The sequence below is a fragment of the Halictus rubicundus genome, chromosome 3 (genome assembly GCF_050948215.1).
Source record: "Halictus rubicundus isolate RS-2024b chromosome 3, iyHalRubi1_principal, whole genome shotgun sequence".
Classification (NCBI taxonomy): domain Eukaryota; kingdom Metazoa; phylum Arthropoda; class Insecta; order Hymenoptera; family Halictidae; genus Halictus; species Halictus rubicundus.
This window is the reverse complement of record NC_135151.1, coordinates 14,418,775-14,433,483: the sequence shown is the minus strand read 5'-3', so window position 1 is coordinate 14,433,483 and position 14,709 is coordinate 14,418,775. Positions and strand designations below refer to the sequence as shown.

General features: G+C 39.7%; 1 protein-coding gene across 1 annotated transcript in view; it reads left to right on the top strand.

Annotated features, from left to right (window-relative positions):
* The window catches only part of LOC143352756 (netrin-1), a 191,316-nt gene that overhangs the window by 102,067 nt on the left and 74,540 nt on the right, over window positions 1-14,709 (top strand). The window contains exon 2 of the mRNA XM_076785551.1: window positions 7,771-7,959. Coding sequence (XP_076641666.1) covers window positions 7,771-7,959 — 189 coding nt within the window. The remainder of the gene's footprint in view (window positions 1-7,770; window positions 7,960-14,709) is intronic.

Below are 14,709 nucleotides of genomic sequence, written 5' to 3'. Positions count from 1 at the left end.
TTTATAGAAATAGCACTCGCAATTTTTTATCGAAAGAAAGAATGGTTAAGAAATAGTAATAAAATACAAAAGGCTTGGCTAGGAAACAATAAAATCTGTTTGAAGAACATAGGTTTGACAAAACGCACTCGATGAAGGATTTCAAAATGCAGGATGTCCCAAAAATGTTGTACTTCGTTGAAAGGGGAGGTTCCTGGGGTTATTTGAAGTAACTTTTTTCTGTGCGAAAATGTTCTCCGTCGTCGAATCCCTCCGCTGTAGCAGCGCCCTGATTGGTCCGTGTTTTTCTATAATAACTCCTAAACAAAAATGCGGAGAACATTTTCGCAAAGGAAAAAGTTACTTGAAATGACCCCAGTAACCTCCCCTTTCGATGAAGTACAACATTTTCGGGACACCCTGTATGTTGTTTTCAACCTATGAAACCTGTAAGGGTTTTCTATTTCACTCCAGTTTGTTGCGGCGGAAAATGACCGTTTTGCGCGAAGATCCTCCGTCTGCTTATAAACAAGATATTGCAAGATTTATCGTACGCCTTATATCATCAATTTCGCAACAGCAGTAGGTGCTTATCTGATTTTTAAACGATCTGGAATAGCGCTATATATGTATGTATAAAAGAACTCGCAGCCCGCGTTCTTGTTACAAATTCTACAAGCGGCGTCGATAAACGCACGAAAAGACTAAAACGGGTGTAAACGAGTAGGTTATTTAAGGGGGCCCCCGAACGTGTTAATCAACGGTAAATTAAAATTCCGCCGTAATTGAAGTAGCTCGTGTATATCTACTCGGTTCTACGGTCTACAGACTGGAAACCGAAGCAGTTTCGCACGGCTCCTCCGCGAGCGTTATATATTACACAGCGGTAATTTCGTAATGAAATTGTCGTCCCGATACGATAATTATCGCGCATCTGGCGGAGCCGATCCGCCTGATTATCGAGATCCAACGAAGATTGTAACCGAGGAGGGGAACGTGTGCGAACGCCCGGGTAGTTTATCCGATCTACCGGACCCGGGTAGTCAAGTATTTACGAAGTTCTGATCAGTTTCTGCCACACATAAATCACATCGGTGTGATCGTTCCACTTGGCTCGTAGTTATTACGCAGGAGGTATGATTAAGCACATGTTGCATGCGCTATCCGACCTTATTGGTGCGTGTTCAGGTAATATATGATCCTACATTCTGCGAAATAAATGAAATACACACAAACGGAAACGCGCTCGAATTTTCTATGAATTTTGTACTAGCACTCGATAAAGTAATTATCGCGAATATTTATACCCATTCGTGACAAATTCGTGGGAGACTAATGGCATCTGCAGTCTATTTTAATCAGAAAATAATTTTCAATCGACACACAAAATATTCTTTCGTTTATTCCGGTTTCCATAAATGGTCAACGAGGTCTATTTTCGTTTCTATAAAATGAATGAAAATTTTTATGAAAATCATTAAATTAAAGTATAATTGAATCAAAATTTTTGGATCGTTCATATTGGTATACTATAAATCTATTTGACGTGAATACTTTCTTCTCCGAACACGATCTATATTTCCAATCTCTGTACTGGTAAATCAAACATACGATTCGTAAATTTATTTCGTCCGTTTTTTAAAACCGTCCACACATTTATCTGCCGTATGATCAAACGTGATTTTTCTATTCGATTGCAGAAGCTTTTCGACGTTAAAAAATTGTATGCAAATAGGAAAAAATTTTTGCTGTTCCAAGTATTGAGCTCGAATAGTTTATTTTAAATATTTTCCTAAATACAATGAGATAAACGAAAACTCATACAACAAATGTTGCAAAACTTGTTGTTTATAAACTTTCTAGTTTATTTACCCATTCATTTTTCATTGTAAACTTGGCCAAACTTTCACGTTGGTTTCCAAGTTATTGCAGTATATGTATTAAAGGGTTCTTCTCATTACTGAAATTGAATTTAATTAAAAAAGATTTTCACTGTAACATGTACGTTATCTCGATTATAAATCTTTTCCGTCGGCGATGTATAATATATCGGAACGAAACTGAAAGCGTAAAATCCACGCGTCGAGTACCGATGGGAAATCCAGAAGACGTAGAACATCGATTATACGACGGTTAATCGCTAATTACAGCGATTCCCTCTACGAAAACAACCCGAGGTCTGAGCCGTGGCCAGCCACAGCTTAATAACAGGAATCGATCGAGAAATTTCAGACGGTGGCTGAACAAGGTTATTAACTATCGAGAGGTTATTCGATCGATCTGACACGCTATATTCCGCTCGGATTTAACGACTGTTGCGCCGTATCCAGTCCATCAAATCTCGTATCTCGTAAGTAATCGAATGTTCTTTTAAATCGCTTCGATTTCAATCGTTTTTTCGTGTACCCGCGACGATAATGCTACCCTCGCGTTTCCATTTACGTACAATATCGTTGCGGGGCTGCAATTTTTATTGCGTCGACACCTGCGAATTACGTTGCACCTCCCGTTTTTTATTCGCAGCATCCCCAGTCAGAGAGAAAAACTCAAAGTGGAACTCAATTCAGGAAGATCGAATACAGTGGTTACTCGATAAATGTCCACAACACGGGTCTGGCCAGGAACATATATCGGATAGGAGACCCTACACAAGTAAATATCATTAGAAAAATGCTACGAATATGTTGATGAAAGTCCCATAAAAAAATAATGAAAAATAAAGGAGTTTTGTTCTTTATTTGGAGCGGTCACAGAGTATACCCTACAGTAGTGCGGATGGTTTTGGGACTATTACCTATTAGACTTTTGGGATATATACATATATTGCACTCCTTATTTCACGTTTATGGTTGTGCTCGGAAATATCTGACACATTGATTCAAACAATTTCATATTTGAAGATCAGTTCGATTTTTGAAACCCCTGCTTCGAATGCATCGAACTACTCCTCAGGAAATAATTGTACTTTTTATCACTTTCATTTGAATTTCGCTTTCCCGTTACAAATTCATTGAAGAAATATTGTATAACAAGAGAGCCACTATACTCTAGTACTTTCTCCTGCTAGCGTTTTATCTACAGCATAAAAAGTAATTGGGAGACAATGACAGAAAATAGTAAGTAAAATAGTTTTACGCCTAAAACTTATTTTCCATTAAATTTCCTGCTTAATTTATTCAGTTAGGTAAACAATTCAGTAAGGTTCAATGTCTCGTATAAAATGAGTAGAGATCAAAACACAAAATAGGAAGAGAAATAAATGAGGAATCTACTGTTTACAAAAGCGTAGAGATATCGTGTAAAACGTTCTTTTAAAGTGTGAATTAATATACCTTGGACTTGTTTTTCCACGGAGAATCACCTGTTTCTCCACTCTCTGTCACCAATAAATGGGCCATCCCGTGTGTGTCTGTGTACAGCACGAACGTCCATGTCCGAGTACTCGTTAGTACACGAATAAAGCAACATCAAAGTGTTGGTATTTAATTAGTACCTTCAACGTTAATGACCGAGTATCAGAATAAATTATTCCGGTGACATTTATCGACTATGACATGATGTACGGTCGTTTCAAGGGAAACACTTTATCGAAATTGAATGATATTATAAAAGACTGGACCACTTTATCAATTCGATCGACTTTCAAATAGAATCGAAACCTTATGAAAATTTATCATTTCATATTAGAGACGATCGGGGTCGACACAAATATATGTATAATGTTTTATTTTGTGTTGTTTATGGACAGCATGCACCTACTGTTATCACTGCACCATCTTTAATTTATGTAATCTCCAACAGTCTTTTTGATTCTACAATTTAGGCATTTTCCCCTAGGGTAAGGGACCCAATTACTGTGGGAATATCAATTACTGTGCCTATATTCATTATACTTATTTTCAAAGCATAATGAATATTAAAAAAGAGATATTTAATTTTGTCACTAAAATCAGTTAATGTTATATATCACTTTTTTAATATTCATTATGCTTTGAAACTAAGTAATTGGTACCCCCACAGTAATTGGGTCCCTTACCCTAGCTGGAAACAACGCAACAGTATTTCTGAATTCTATAAATGTTTCTACTGTTTTGAATTCGTTCTATCCACTTCTGTGACAAATGCATAGAATCCGCAGTCCAGTCACGAGCATTGTAGATTGTTTAAAGCGTTAAATAGCCAATTAGAGCAGCGTTCTATCGCCTGGAATGTTTCGGTGCGCAACGAAAGAAGCGCGATCGCGCCGGTTGGCAATTTTCGATCGGATTTTCGCAACGACCCGTGGCACTGAAACGGTTAAAATAATATTCGATGTTCGACGTTATTAATTTTCCGGTACTCCGAAGAGCAAAATCGACCTTTGGCTCCGCAGATTATTCAGCAACGGCGACGGCTGTCGTCGTGACACTTGAATATTGATTGGTAACGTCGAAAACTTTCACGAGGGAAGAAGAGGAAAGAGGGAACGGAGATTTCGCGTGTCTATCGCGATAACAGGTAACGGGCGCATTCACTCGGCGAGGAGACAACGGGAGACACGTGTCACCATTCAGTAAACGATGACAGTTTTCCCTCGTTTCCGCTTCGCCCGGTTTCTTCTTCTCTTAGATTGGCCGTCGCGGCGCAGCGTCGTCGTCGTCGCCCGTATCGAACACGGCCGTCCATTGAATTTCTCGAGAACCGAAGATGTATCTCGAGAAGAATCGTGCCGTAACTTCCTCTACTCGAGCACGATGCACCCGCGTCGTTCTTCTTCGTGACTTCTTGAAAATGACGGAATAATTGAAAGGCCGCGCGCAGCTCGGATCGAAAGGCCAGGAGGGGTAAAGAGAGGCAGAGAGAAAAACCTCGCCGGGGGTTGGAGGGCGGCAATCGGCAAGGAAGTTGCAATTTTAACGACCCTTCTCCCTTACTCTCCCGCCCCTGCTCGTATACAATCACTCGACCCAATAATCCGTGTGTCGAACCGGAGTCGAGTGTGCTTTGTTTTCCGCTTTCGCCGATACTACTCGACATGGTCTCTGTATTCTTCGCGGTTCCCGTTCAGCCTTCTCGGGCAAGCTGAAATGCAGTCGGAAGTTATTAAAATTAATGCGGATTTTGGAAATTTCTTATAAAGTTCTTAGAATATTCGCTTCCGAAACTTCAGGGCTATTTTATTGGCTAACTAAACAGTATGAAAGTACTTTTTTCTTTTTTCTCTTTTTGTACAAAAGAAACAGTACAAAATTATTAAAATTAATGCGGATTTTGGAAATTTCTTATAAAGTTCTTATAATATTCGCTTCCGAAACTTCAGGGCTATTTTATTGGCTAACTAAACAGTATGAAAGTACTTTTCTTTTTTCTCTTTTTGTACAAAAGAAACAGTACAAAATTATTAAAATTAATGCGGATTTTGGAAATTTCTTATAAAGTTCTTATAATATTCGCTTCCGAAACTTCAGGGGTATTTTATTGTCTAACTAAACAGTATGAAAGTACTTTTCTTTTTTCTCTTTTTGTACAAAAGAAACAGTACAAAATTATTAAAATTAATGCGGATTTTGGAAATTTCTTATAAAGTTCTTACAATATTCGCTTCCGAAACTTCAGGGCTATTTTATTGGCTAACTAAACAGTATGAAAGTACTTTTTTCTTTTTTCTCTTTTTGTACAAAAGAAACAGTACAAAATTATTAAAATTAATGCGGATTTTGGAAATTTCTTATAAAGTTCTTATAATATTCGCTTCCGAAACTTCAGGGGTATTTTATTGTCTAACTAAACAGTAGGAAAATACTTTTCTTTTTTCTCTTTTTGTACCAAAGGAACAGTATAATAATGTTCTACGAGTGGCACCGAAAGCGTTTGTCCGGCGCTCCAGCTTCTTTTGTATTGGTCTGAAACGAAAAACTAAATAACATTCTTATTCTCTTTAAACACAGTTTGTCGACGAACCTCAAAAAATGGAAAAAAGTTATAAATAGTGGCACTTTGAGAAAAATGCGATTTTCTCTCACTCTCAAAAGAAGAAATAATTAAACTTTATCTGTACAAAAAAAAAGCTTTTCTGGTAATTAATGTAGTTACTTTGTTGGTTCAGCTACCTGAGAATACAATGAACTATATGTGTATAAAATTTCAAATCGATTGGTCCAATAGTTTGTGAGTTGTCTTGCCCTAATTGCAGCTGTGACTGCAAAAATTGCAACGGCTACTTCAAATGCCAGTAATTTCTGAAAAAATCAATGTATTTTCAAAAACGCCTTTTGTAAAAAAAAAGTTAATGGAAACTAACTCGATTTGGAAAAAATTAGAAGCACCGTAAAAATAAAATTATTCGTCGTATTCAGTCTAAATAATTGTAGACATTTAATTTATTTCGTAGGTATAGAAGCTGCTTTTTTTTTATTTTAAATAACTGTATGCTGTAGAACAGTGGAATTTCATTGGCGAAGACGTGGAGTAATTTTTTTAATTGCAGACAAATGCTTGTGAATAGCATGGGCATGAATCCAAGTTTTATTAACCATAAAATCTACAATGTATTTTTTTAAGTTATCTAGTACCTTGACCGTTTTTATTGTCAACTGTAAAGCTTGAAAGAAAGAAGAAGCGCCCGTGTTTCTCACAAAGCAAAACGCGTCCGTCGTATTGATTTCATTTAAGGGGTGACTATAGCTCGTACCTAGCCTAGATAATATGCGAAGAATTGTTAACGCAAAATGCTTATGAAACAAGAATGGGAGGAAAAATTCATGTACTAATTTCTACAGAACGTATAACATTACTTTTTATTGATTTTTACTAGAAATCTGTTATGTTGTATCTAGGAGTACATAATATACTAACTTATGTGTAAATAATCTATTTAAAAAATTACATTTAAAATATTTTTTGGCACCTTAGCTTAAAATATACTCTAAACTTTACAAATGCTAGAAGAACAGTAAAATTTTCTTAACAAAACAGTCTGTGCATTCTTGTTGCGATTCTAAATATCGGTCGACTGTCGGATAGTGTTTATACTACTATCTGTGTCGGAACGGTGCCGTGTCGGATATGTTACGTGTCGTTGACGGTAGTATCGGGCTTCATATGGGGTTCAAACAGCGCGCGATCCGCTGCGAATCGTAGACTGTCGGGCAGTGTCGGAACCCGTCGTGTCAGTTACCTTCTCCTTCGTTGTGATGCGAGTGCGAGTTGTGAGCGTATTTGTCGTACAAGATATATTTTGTTTTAAGTAAGAAATACTCGCCGTATGACATTATTTTCATCAATAGAAACCGTTCTACCAGTGCTTTATTGTCTTTCTTCTTCAATTTGACCTAAGAAGTATACAGAAACATCATCTCAAACATAACCCAACATCAAAAACTAACTTCTTCATAAACCTGCAAAAGTTCAGAAAAATAAGATCTATCATCTTCATTCATCATATCATTGCTATTATCTTATCTTTGAAGACGACTACCGGAATATTGGGTATATCAAGTGCGCGTATTTAATTCTTAAAGCAGCAAACACATAATTTAATCGTTGCAGTAACAAACGATCAGTACATATTTTTTCCCAAAACTGAAGACTTCAATATAGGGTTTAGCTTGCCGAGGAAATTCTAAATATTTTAATAAATCCTCGTCCGCAAAGGGTTAAGAAGAAGGTAGTGTGTCAGACTATGGACCGGTAGCGTGCACTCTTAATTGTTTCTGTTTCTGCGCGCGGTTAATTAGCCGGGATTTTGATGTAGGTGGAAAAGCAAGAACAAGTCGGATGGTCGACTAAAACCAACGTGTATATCTGTTCCAGAGTGCAACTGCAATGGACACGCGAGAAGGTGCATATTCAACATGGAACTGTACAAGCTGTCGGGTCGTGTCAGCGGAGGCGTTTGTCTGCAGTGCTGGCATTTTACAGCAGGAAGACACTGTCATTATTGTCGGGAAGGTTACTACAGAGATCCGACGAGACCGATCACGAATCGTAAGGCCTGCAAACGTAAGTAGTACGAGCTCTCTCTCGCTCTCTCTTTCTCTCTCTTTCTCACTCTCTCTCCCTCTCCCTCTGTCAGACATTAATCACTACTAATTTTGAGGAGGCTATCCCAGCTGATCTATTAATCAGACATCACTTGTTGAAGTTTACCCGCATGCCAGCGTACGATTCATTGAAATTATGCAGAAAATCCTACAATTCAATTGAGCGAAAATAATCGCCAGGTAGATTCGACGCGGAACACTATTAATCAGATCTAGTCACAAATCATCTGGTTCGACACGTTCATGTTGTTAACACTATAACTATGTCACGGTGACGGGCTTTATGTTTTTAACACATTGGCGACATTTCTGATACAGTTGCTGGGCGAATTTGCGCAACACTTCGCAAAGTTATGCTGTTTTAACCCTTAACCTCTTGTCCTACATCAACGAGTGAGACTTGTAGTAAGAAATTTGGGTAAAAACAAATAAGCACGAGCCTCACCCGTGGTTCAGTTGTTCTCGATATTTTCTTACTTTCGTTGCGCCGTTATATACATGTCATAAGACGCATACATTTTGCGCAAGTTCGGAAGCTAGCATGTAGGACAAAGGGTTAAGGGGGTGCACCACCATGTAATCATTAAATAAAATAATAATATCTTTTTTAGGGGGATATGTAGCAACGCTTTGACTTCACTTTCAAATTTTTATATTATTTGAAATTACAAAATGGCGACGCTAAATTATTGTTTGTTATCATGATTGGTAACGTAGGAAGCAAAATATATTTATGGGAACTTATTCAAGAATAAATACTTTTCAATGTAGCGTACCATTTTTTAATAATTCAAGAATGTAAAAGCGGTTGTTTAAACAATGCAATCTTTTTTCACTAAGAATAATTTAGTGTAAATATTTACGAAAATTCGATAAATCAACATATCAAAAAAAAAAAATCGTACGCTACACTGAAAAGTATTTATTCTTGATTAAGTTCACATAAAAATTTAACGAATAATTTTAACCTTACATTGTGGTATGGCCCCATAAGTTGATCTTTAAAATATATACTTTGAAAGTGCACTAATTCAATTAGATTATGCTTAATATTCATCTGTATTGAAATGGTAAATTATGTTATTAATAGTTACATATTAGACAATTATTGGCATAAGTTTACTCAAGGGTAGAATACTTCAACATTTTAACCAATTAACTCTTAAAACACCTATTATAATATTTCCAACGATAAATCGATTTATTTATAACATTCTAGCTTTTGTATAACCAAATATAGTTCTTCTATTATATTTTTCAAGACACTATGGTTACACAGTTACATTTAATTAAAAATCGTATTAAAAAAATAGTTCAGAAATACCTTTAGCTAATAAATAATTAGAGAATGCTTGTGGCACATCGCTGGTGTTCGCTGAATTAACAAATCACAACGTGAACGGTACCCCAACGTGATTGAGATAGCTCATAGCCGGTGAACAAATATTTAGGTATGAGATTTTTAGAAATACATATGTACAAAAATTGAACAAAGAAATAGCTAATAAGCGCTCTCAGTTAACAAATAGTTAAAAAATGGGACAGCTTAGAACCAGTTAACAAATACTTAATAATCAGATTCTGAGAAGCGTCTCTGTTTGATATTAGGCAATCGTTTCACGTTAGACCGCTTTATCATTCCCGAAATGGTTCGTCATCGATCCTCGTCTCGTCAAAAGGAGGATTGCCGATCATGACAGCTTAATATGCCGAATTATGGTGAATCGGATAGTTATCAAGCGCGGCCGCTGTTTGCTCTCACGTTCGCTCCACGAGTGGAATCCAGTTATTACCCCCCGTTATTACTATTAATTTCATCTGTTTCCCGGTACTGTTACAAAGTGGCTACCAGCAAGGACTATCCCCACTAAGTTCGATTTACGTAGGTTCGTCTAGGACCAGAAGAACTATCGCACGGGGATAACGATCTCCTGCCGCGAGAGAGCATGCTGGAACGTATTCATGCTCGCGCCACGGTGCATCCGTGCATCCACCGCACATGGCTACGCGTGTTCACGTACGTACATTCCACTCGTGTGATCGCAACACAGTGGATTTGTTGTCCAGTCCGTTCGGGGCCGCGAAGATCCTCCGCACCTGCTAAACTACCGGTAGCCCGTGAGTAACTGTACGACACCGATACGATTCGCAAATTTCAATGAAAACATCAAATGATGGGAATGAAAGGAAAGTCCAAGCGAAAGCGGTTCGGCACGTGTTGGACTACAGAAACGACGGACGGAGGTGAAACGATTAAAATCACGACAATTAATAGAAGCGACGTATTCCCAAGATGAGATAACGAAGATCCACAGCAGCGAAGCGTGGAAGGTCTAGAAAGCGTTGTCCGAGAAGCCGAGTCCAGGCGTGAAGGAACGCTTTGGAATGATCCGGTGGTATTTTGAGAAAAGTCGGAGAGGAACGAAAAGGCGCGCCGAGTGGTTCGCCGAGGGTAATTAAACGCGTTCCTCGCTAACAACTCATAGTCTCAGATATGGTGCAATCGTGGCTTCCTTGTGGCCACGGTTGCCAGTGTCTCTGGCTCGCATATAAAACACAAGTGTCGTGCCGAGGGCTTGCGCGTGCTCTCGCCGCGAAGATAACGAACAGTCTGTATTCTCGTTAGCAGCCATGGCAGCCGTTAAGATAACAACGAGACACGACACTCACCGAGAGCCCTCGGCACGAAAAGAAGATTTAACGTCGTCTTAGGATAGTAGAACTTTCATAAATTAGTACCTAGAGCGAAGAAGCCACCCATCGACGCGAAATTGCGTGGGACGCGGCGACGTTCGCCGTTCGTTCGTTTCGTTTCATTTTCTCACCGCCTATGAAATCTAACCCCGAGGCTTTCGCCGCGGAATTAAATCCCTCGAACTGCCACGGGAGCCGACGCCTTTGAGCAGGTAATTGACATCGCACGAACTGGTTTAAACTCCGTTAAATTTTATCATGTTCCGGGGAACGCGTTACTCGAACGCAACGCATCTACTCGCGTCGATTGCTCGACTCCGCCTGACGTAATTCGTCATCGTAACGGGGGAAGTAAACACAGGTGTGTGCAGATTTGGGAATTTTCTTTTTGGACGACTTCGCGCAGTCTGTGAATCGAAATATTCAGCACGATTTTCACGAAAATTCTTCGAGTCGATATACGACCGTCGTGTGTTTGTTCAAGCTAAATTTTATGGCTTATTTTACCCCTTGTCCTACCCGCTAACTCCCGATCGCTCAGGCCACAATAAACAGGAAGGTCGGGGACGCGTCGAGCGATTTAGCTGTTTAGAATACTCGCGATATACGCGGTGTGTATATCGCGAGCCACGATCCTTGCTTCGTGAACGAGGTACCACGGATCAGGCTGGTGCTTATTATTTTTGGCCGAAATTTCTTAGCCCGAGTCTCACTCGTTTTTGTAGGACGAGGGGTTAATAGAAACCTCTCGGAAAAAGGCGTTAACTACTTTTCAAAAAAGTAAAGTAGCAGTAAATTCCATGGTATCTTATAATTTTGTCCACCAGTGTGCCCGCAACTTCTCTCTCTACGCGAAGACGCATCCAAAAACTTACTAGATCTACAGCTACTCTTTCAAACTTCCGCTCCAGCCGCCGAAACACGGTTAGCGGAGCGGTTTCGCGCGAAGTGTAATTCTGCGGCGAGGTTCGGCGGCTGTTGCAGGTCGAGGTTGCATCCCTTTAGAAGCACAGAGAGATTAGTAAATGTCGCGTCGCGTCGGTGGGGGCCGAGGCGGGAAGAAGTGGCGGGCAAACATCTCGGCGAGTAAAGAGATCCGTGCCGGGCACTTAAAGACGCAAACGAAGGGACGCTCTTCTCGGCTCGAGCGTAGAGAATGCATTTCGAAAAGAGGGAAAAAAATGAAGTGCAATCGAGACGTTGGAAGAGCGCACGGCGCTCGGTCGCATCTCCGAAAGGCATTCGCCCGTTTTCCTCGGCGATGCAGGGACACGGCATCGTCCTCTATCCGGCATCCGGGCGTCGCGACGCCTCGCAACGTTGCATCGAGTGCCGGTGCCATTTCCACGGTTAGTGAACTCCGAATGGCTCCCAGAGGTGAGCCCTCTCAATTTTGTGCTCGTAGTTTCCAGCACACGGAAAATACGGCCCTGTCGGCTGCCGCGCGCTGTCAGGTCAGGCAACTGCTGCTCGTTTCGAGATTTCCACGACGAACGACGAGCCTCTGCTTTCTCTGTCTCTCTGCCACTCTCTCTCACTATCCTTCTCTCTGGTTCTCTGGTTCTCTGGTTCTCTGTGCCCCGGTGTCCCTGTCCCTCTCGTTTCCATAATCGTCGTTCACCTCTTTCTGCCATCCCTCTCTCCCGCCGCGGTGAATTACCCGGGAAATTTGTTGCCTCGTCAACGAACCAACAGCCGTGTCTAATGTCGTTGTGAGGTGACCCGTGGATATGCCTGGCTCTGCCTGCGCCCATGTCGTCCGAACGAAAGTCGAGGACTTCTTTTCCGAATGGTAAGGTGGCCGAACCGTGTCGCTGGATCAGCATCTGTTCTCCTTCTTCTTTCTCCTCTTCCTCCTCCTCTCGAGGAGGAGAAGCCTTCTTCTTGCTCTTTTTCATTTCGTTTTATCGTCTTTTTAACGCGTTCGAACGGCGGGCAACGCGCAGACGGGCCCGCCCGATTCATATTTTCATACATATTTATGGTCACCGTTCCCTCCCGGTTTTATCTTCTCTTATGTGGAGCATGCCTGCCCGGAGGATCGTACGCGCACGCATTTTATATCTGCGACACTTTCGGATTTCTATTTTCCGTTGCGAACTGTTTGTGTCTGTGTTTTTATCTTGCGTCTGAATCGCGAGGATAAATTGCCCGCGGGGTTTGATGCACTCGGAATTATCGGCTTGATTTAAGTCAATGTTGCCGGTGCACGGTGGAGGAAACGACGACGCTGGCTTTATCGGCGATGCTTAGGACAACTGTTCAGCAGCAGGTTTCAGAGGTGACGGTATCGAACGGGCGCTATGGCGAGATCAACGTTTACCCTATGATCGCTGTATCTAGGCTCTTGAGGATGTTTCGCACCTGAGTTGCAACGTCGTCGTTTGGCTGCTTCATTTCTGGAGATAGAGTTGATATACTCGCTAGCAACCAGATCTGGGAATTTCTGAAATTGGCGAATAACATTTTGTTGTTGTTTGAAATAATTATAGAGATAATTATGAAATCGCACTGCGAAATTATATTTAGTGACCTGCATTATCAGGTTTGAGTCTAATTTATACAGACATCCTTTGTTGAATATTATTTTAAAGATTACTAAGTTTGACGAATTTAAAATAAAAAAGATAATATCCACAAGACGTGGTGTACAGTTGTGGAAAAGATCCTCTTTTCCTTGAGAGTAAGTAGAGAAAGAAGAGAGAAAATTTTTACTAAAACGTACCAAACCATTGAATGCATAGAAGTTTGGAAAAGTGTGAGCTATAAACGCATCAAATCTAAAATCCACTTATGGATTATGGCAGTAACTAAGGGTTACCAGATAGGGGTTGGCGAGTAAGGGTGAAATGGTTGGAGTTCGATGCTGTAGATGAGTAATCTGGCTGGTTATAAAATGAACTGAGCTAGGAGATGAATTTTGGAATTATTTGATTACTATAACCGTCAATTAATCGAAACGTCATCGAATCGTCATTTATCTGAAACGTTATGTGGTATCTCTAAAAAATGTCTAAAAATATATCTAGTGTTTATTAATTATTATTAATATTATTATTTTTGGAAGGAGATAAAACGAACTAGAATGTACCGAAGTAAACTAAATATTTTTAATGAAAATATCCGCCTTTTGAATTGATACGCGTATTGCACATATCTTTTTAACGCGACTACTATACGTCGTTAGGAACGCAGAGAACAAGATGATGCGGAAGAATTATCATTCTCTTCATTAAACGGATAAAAACGAAGGGTACGAATATATCATGCCGTACTGTACTAGCCGTGTAACGTATTGTGCCGTCATTGATGGCTAGTTAAGAAACGCACCGGAGAAAGTAAGACAAATTGAGAAAGATTTTCCGTATATTGTGTCAGAAGAGTGTGCTCATCGAAATAAGAAGTACAAAAATTCACTGCTACTCACACCATGAAAGTACCATACACCTTTCAGATGCCCGTTATTTTGTGTGAGAGAAAGTTAATTGGTCACAAAAATAACCATTACGTCTTTATTAGAGAGTATGCTTATTTAATAATTTCCATATGTTAATATGTTGATTTAAATGTCATGAATGTGTCCGAAATATAAAATTAATAGGTACGTTAAATGTTCTAAAAAAGTGAAACAAGTGAGGTTAGAATTCTGTGACAAATGTTCAAAATCAACTGTAAAAATGACAGAAGGCAAATATATATTTGCAGACAGATATATTTTTTAGTATATCTCTTCGTTCAACAATTTTACTAACACGAAAATGGTGTAACATTCCTAACTGCTTCTACCGTTCTTACAATTTTGTATTTCATCGACTAATTGTTATCATAAACGGATAAAATTCACAGTCTAGTAACATTAATTGGTAATTATATAGAAGATGGTCCTCCTCACCGATTTTGATGACCTTGAAATATGTTGTGGGACACTGTTTACTCTCACATTTCCACAGCGTGTTTACAAAACAAAAATAAACAGACGCTACGGAGCGTGCAGGAATACGGAAAATTGTCAATA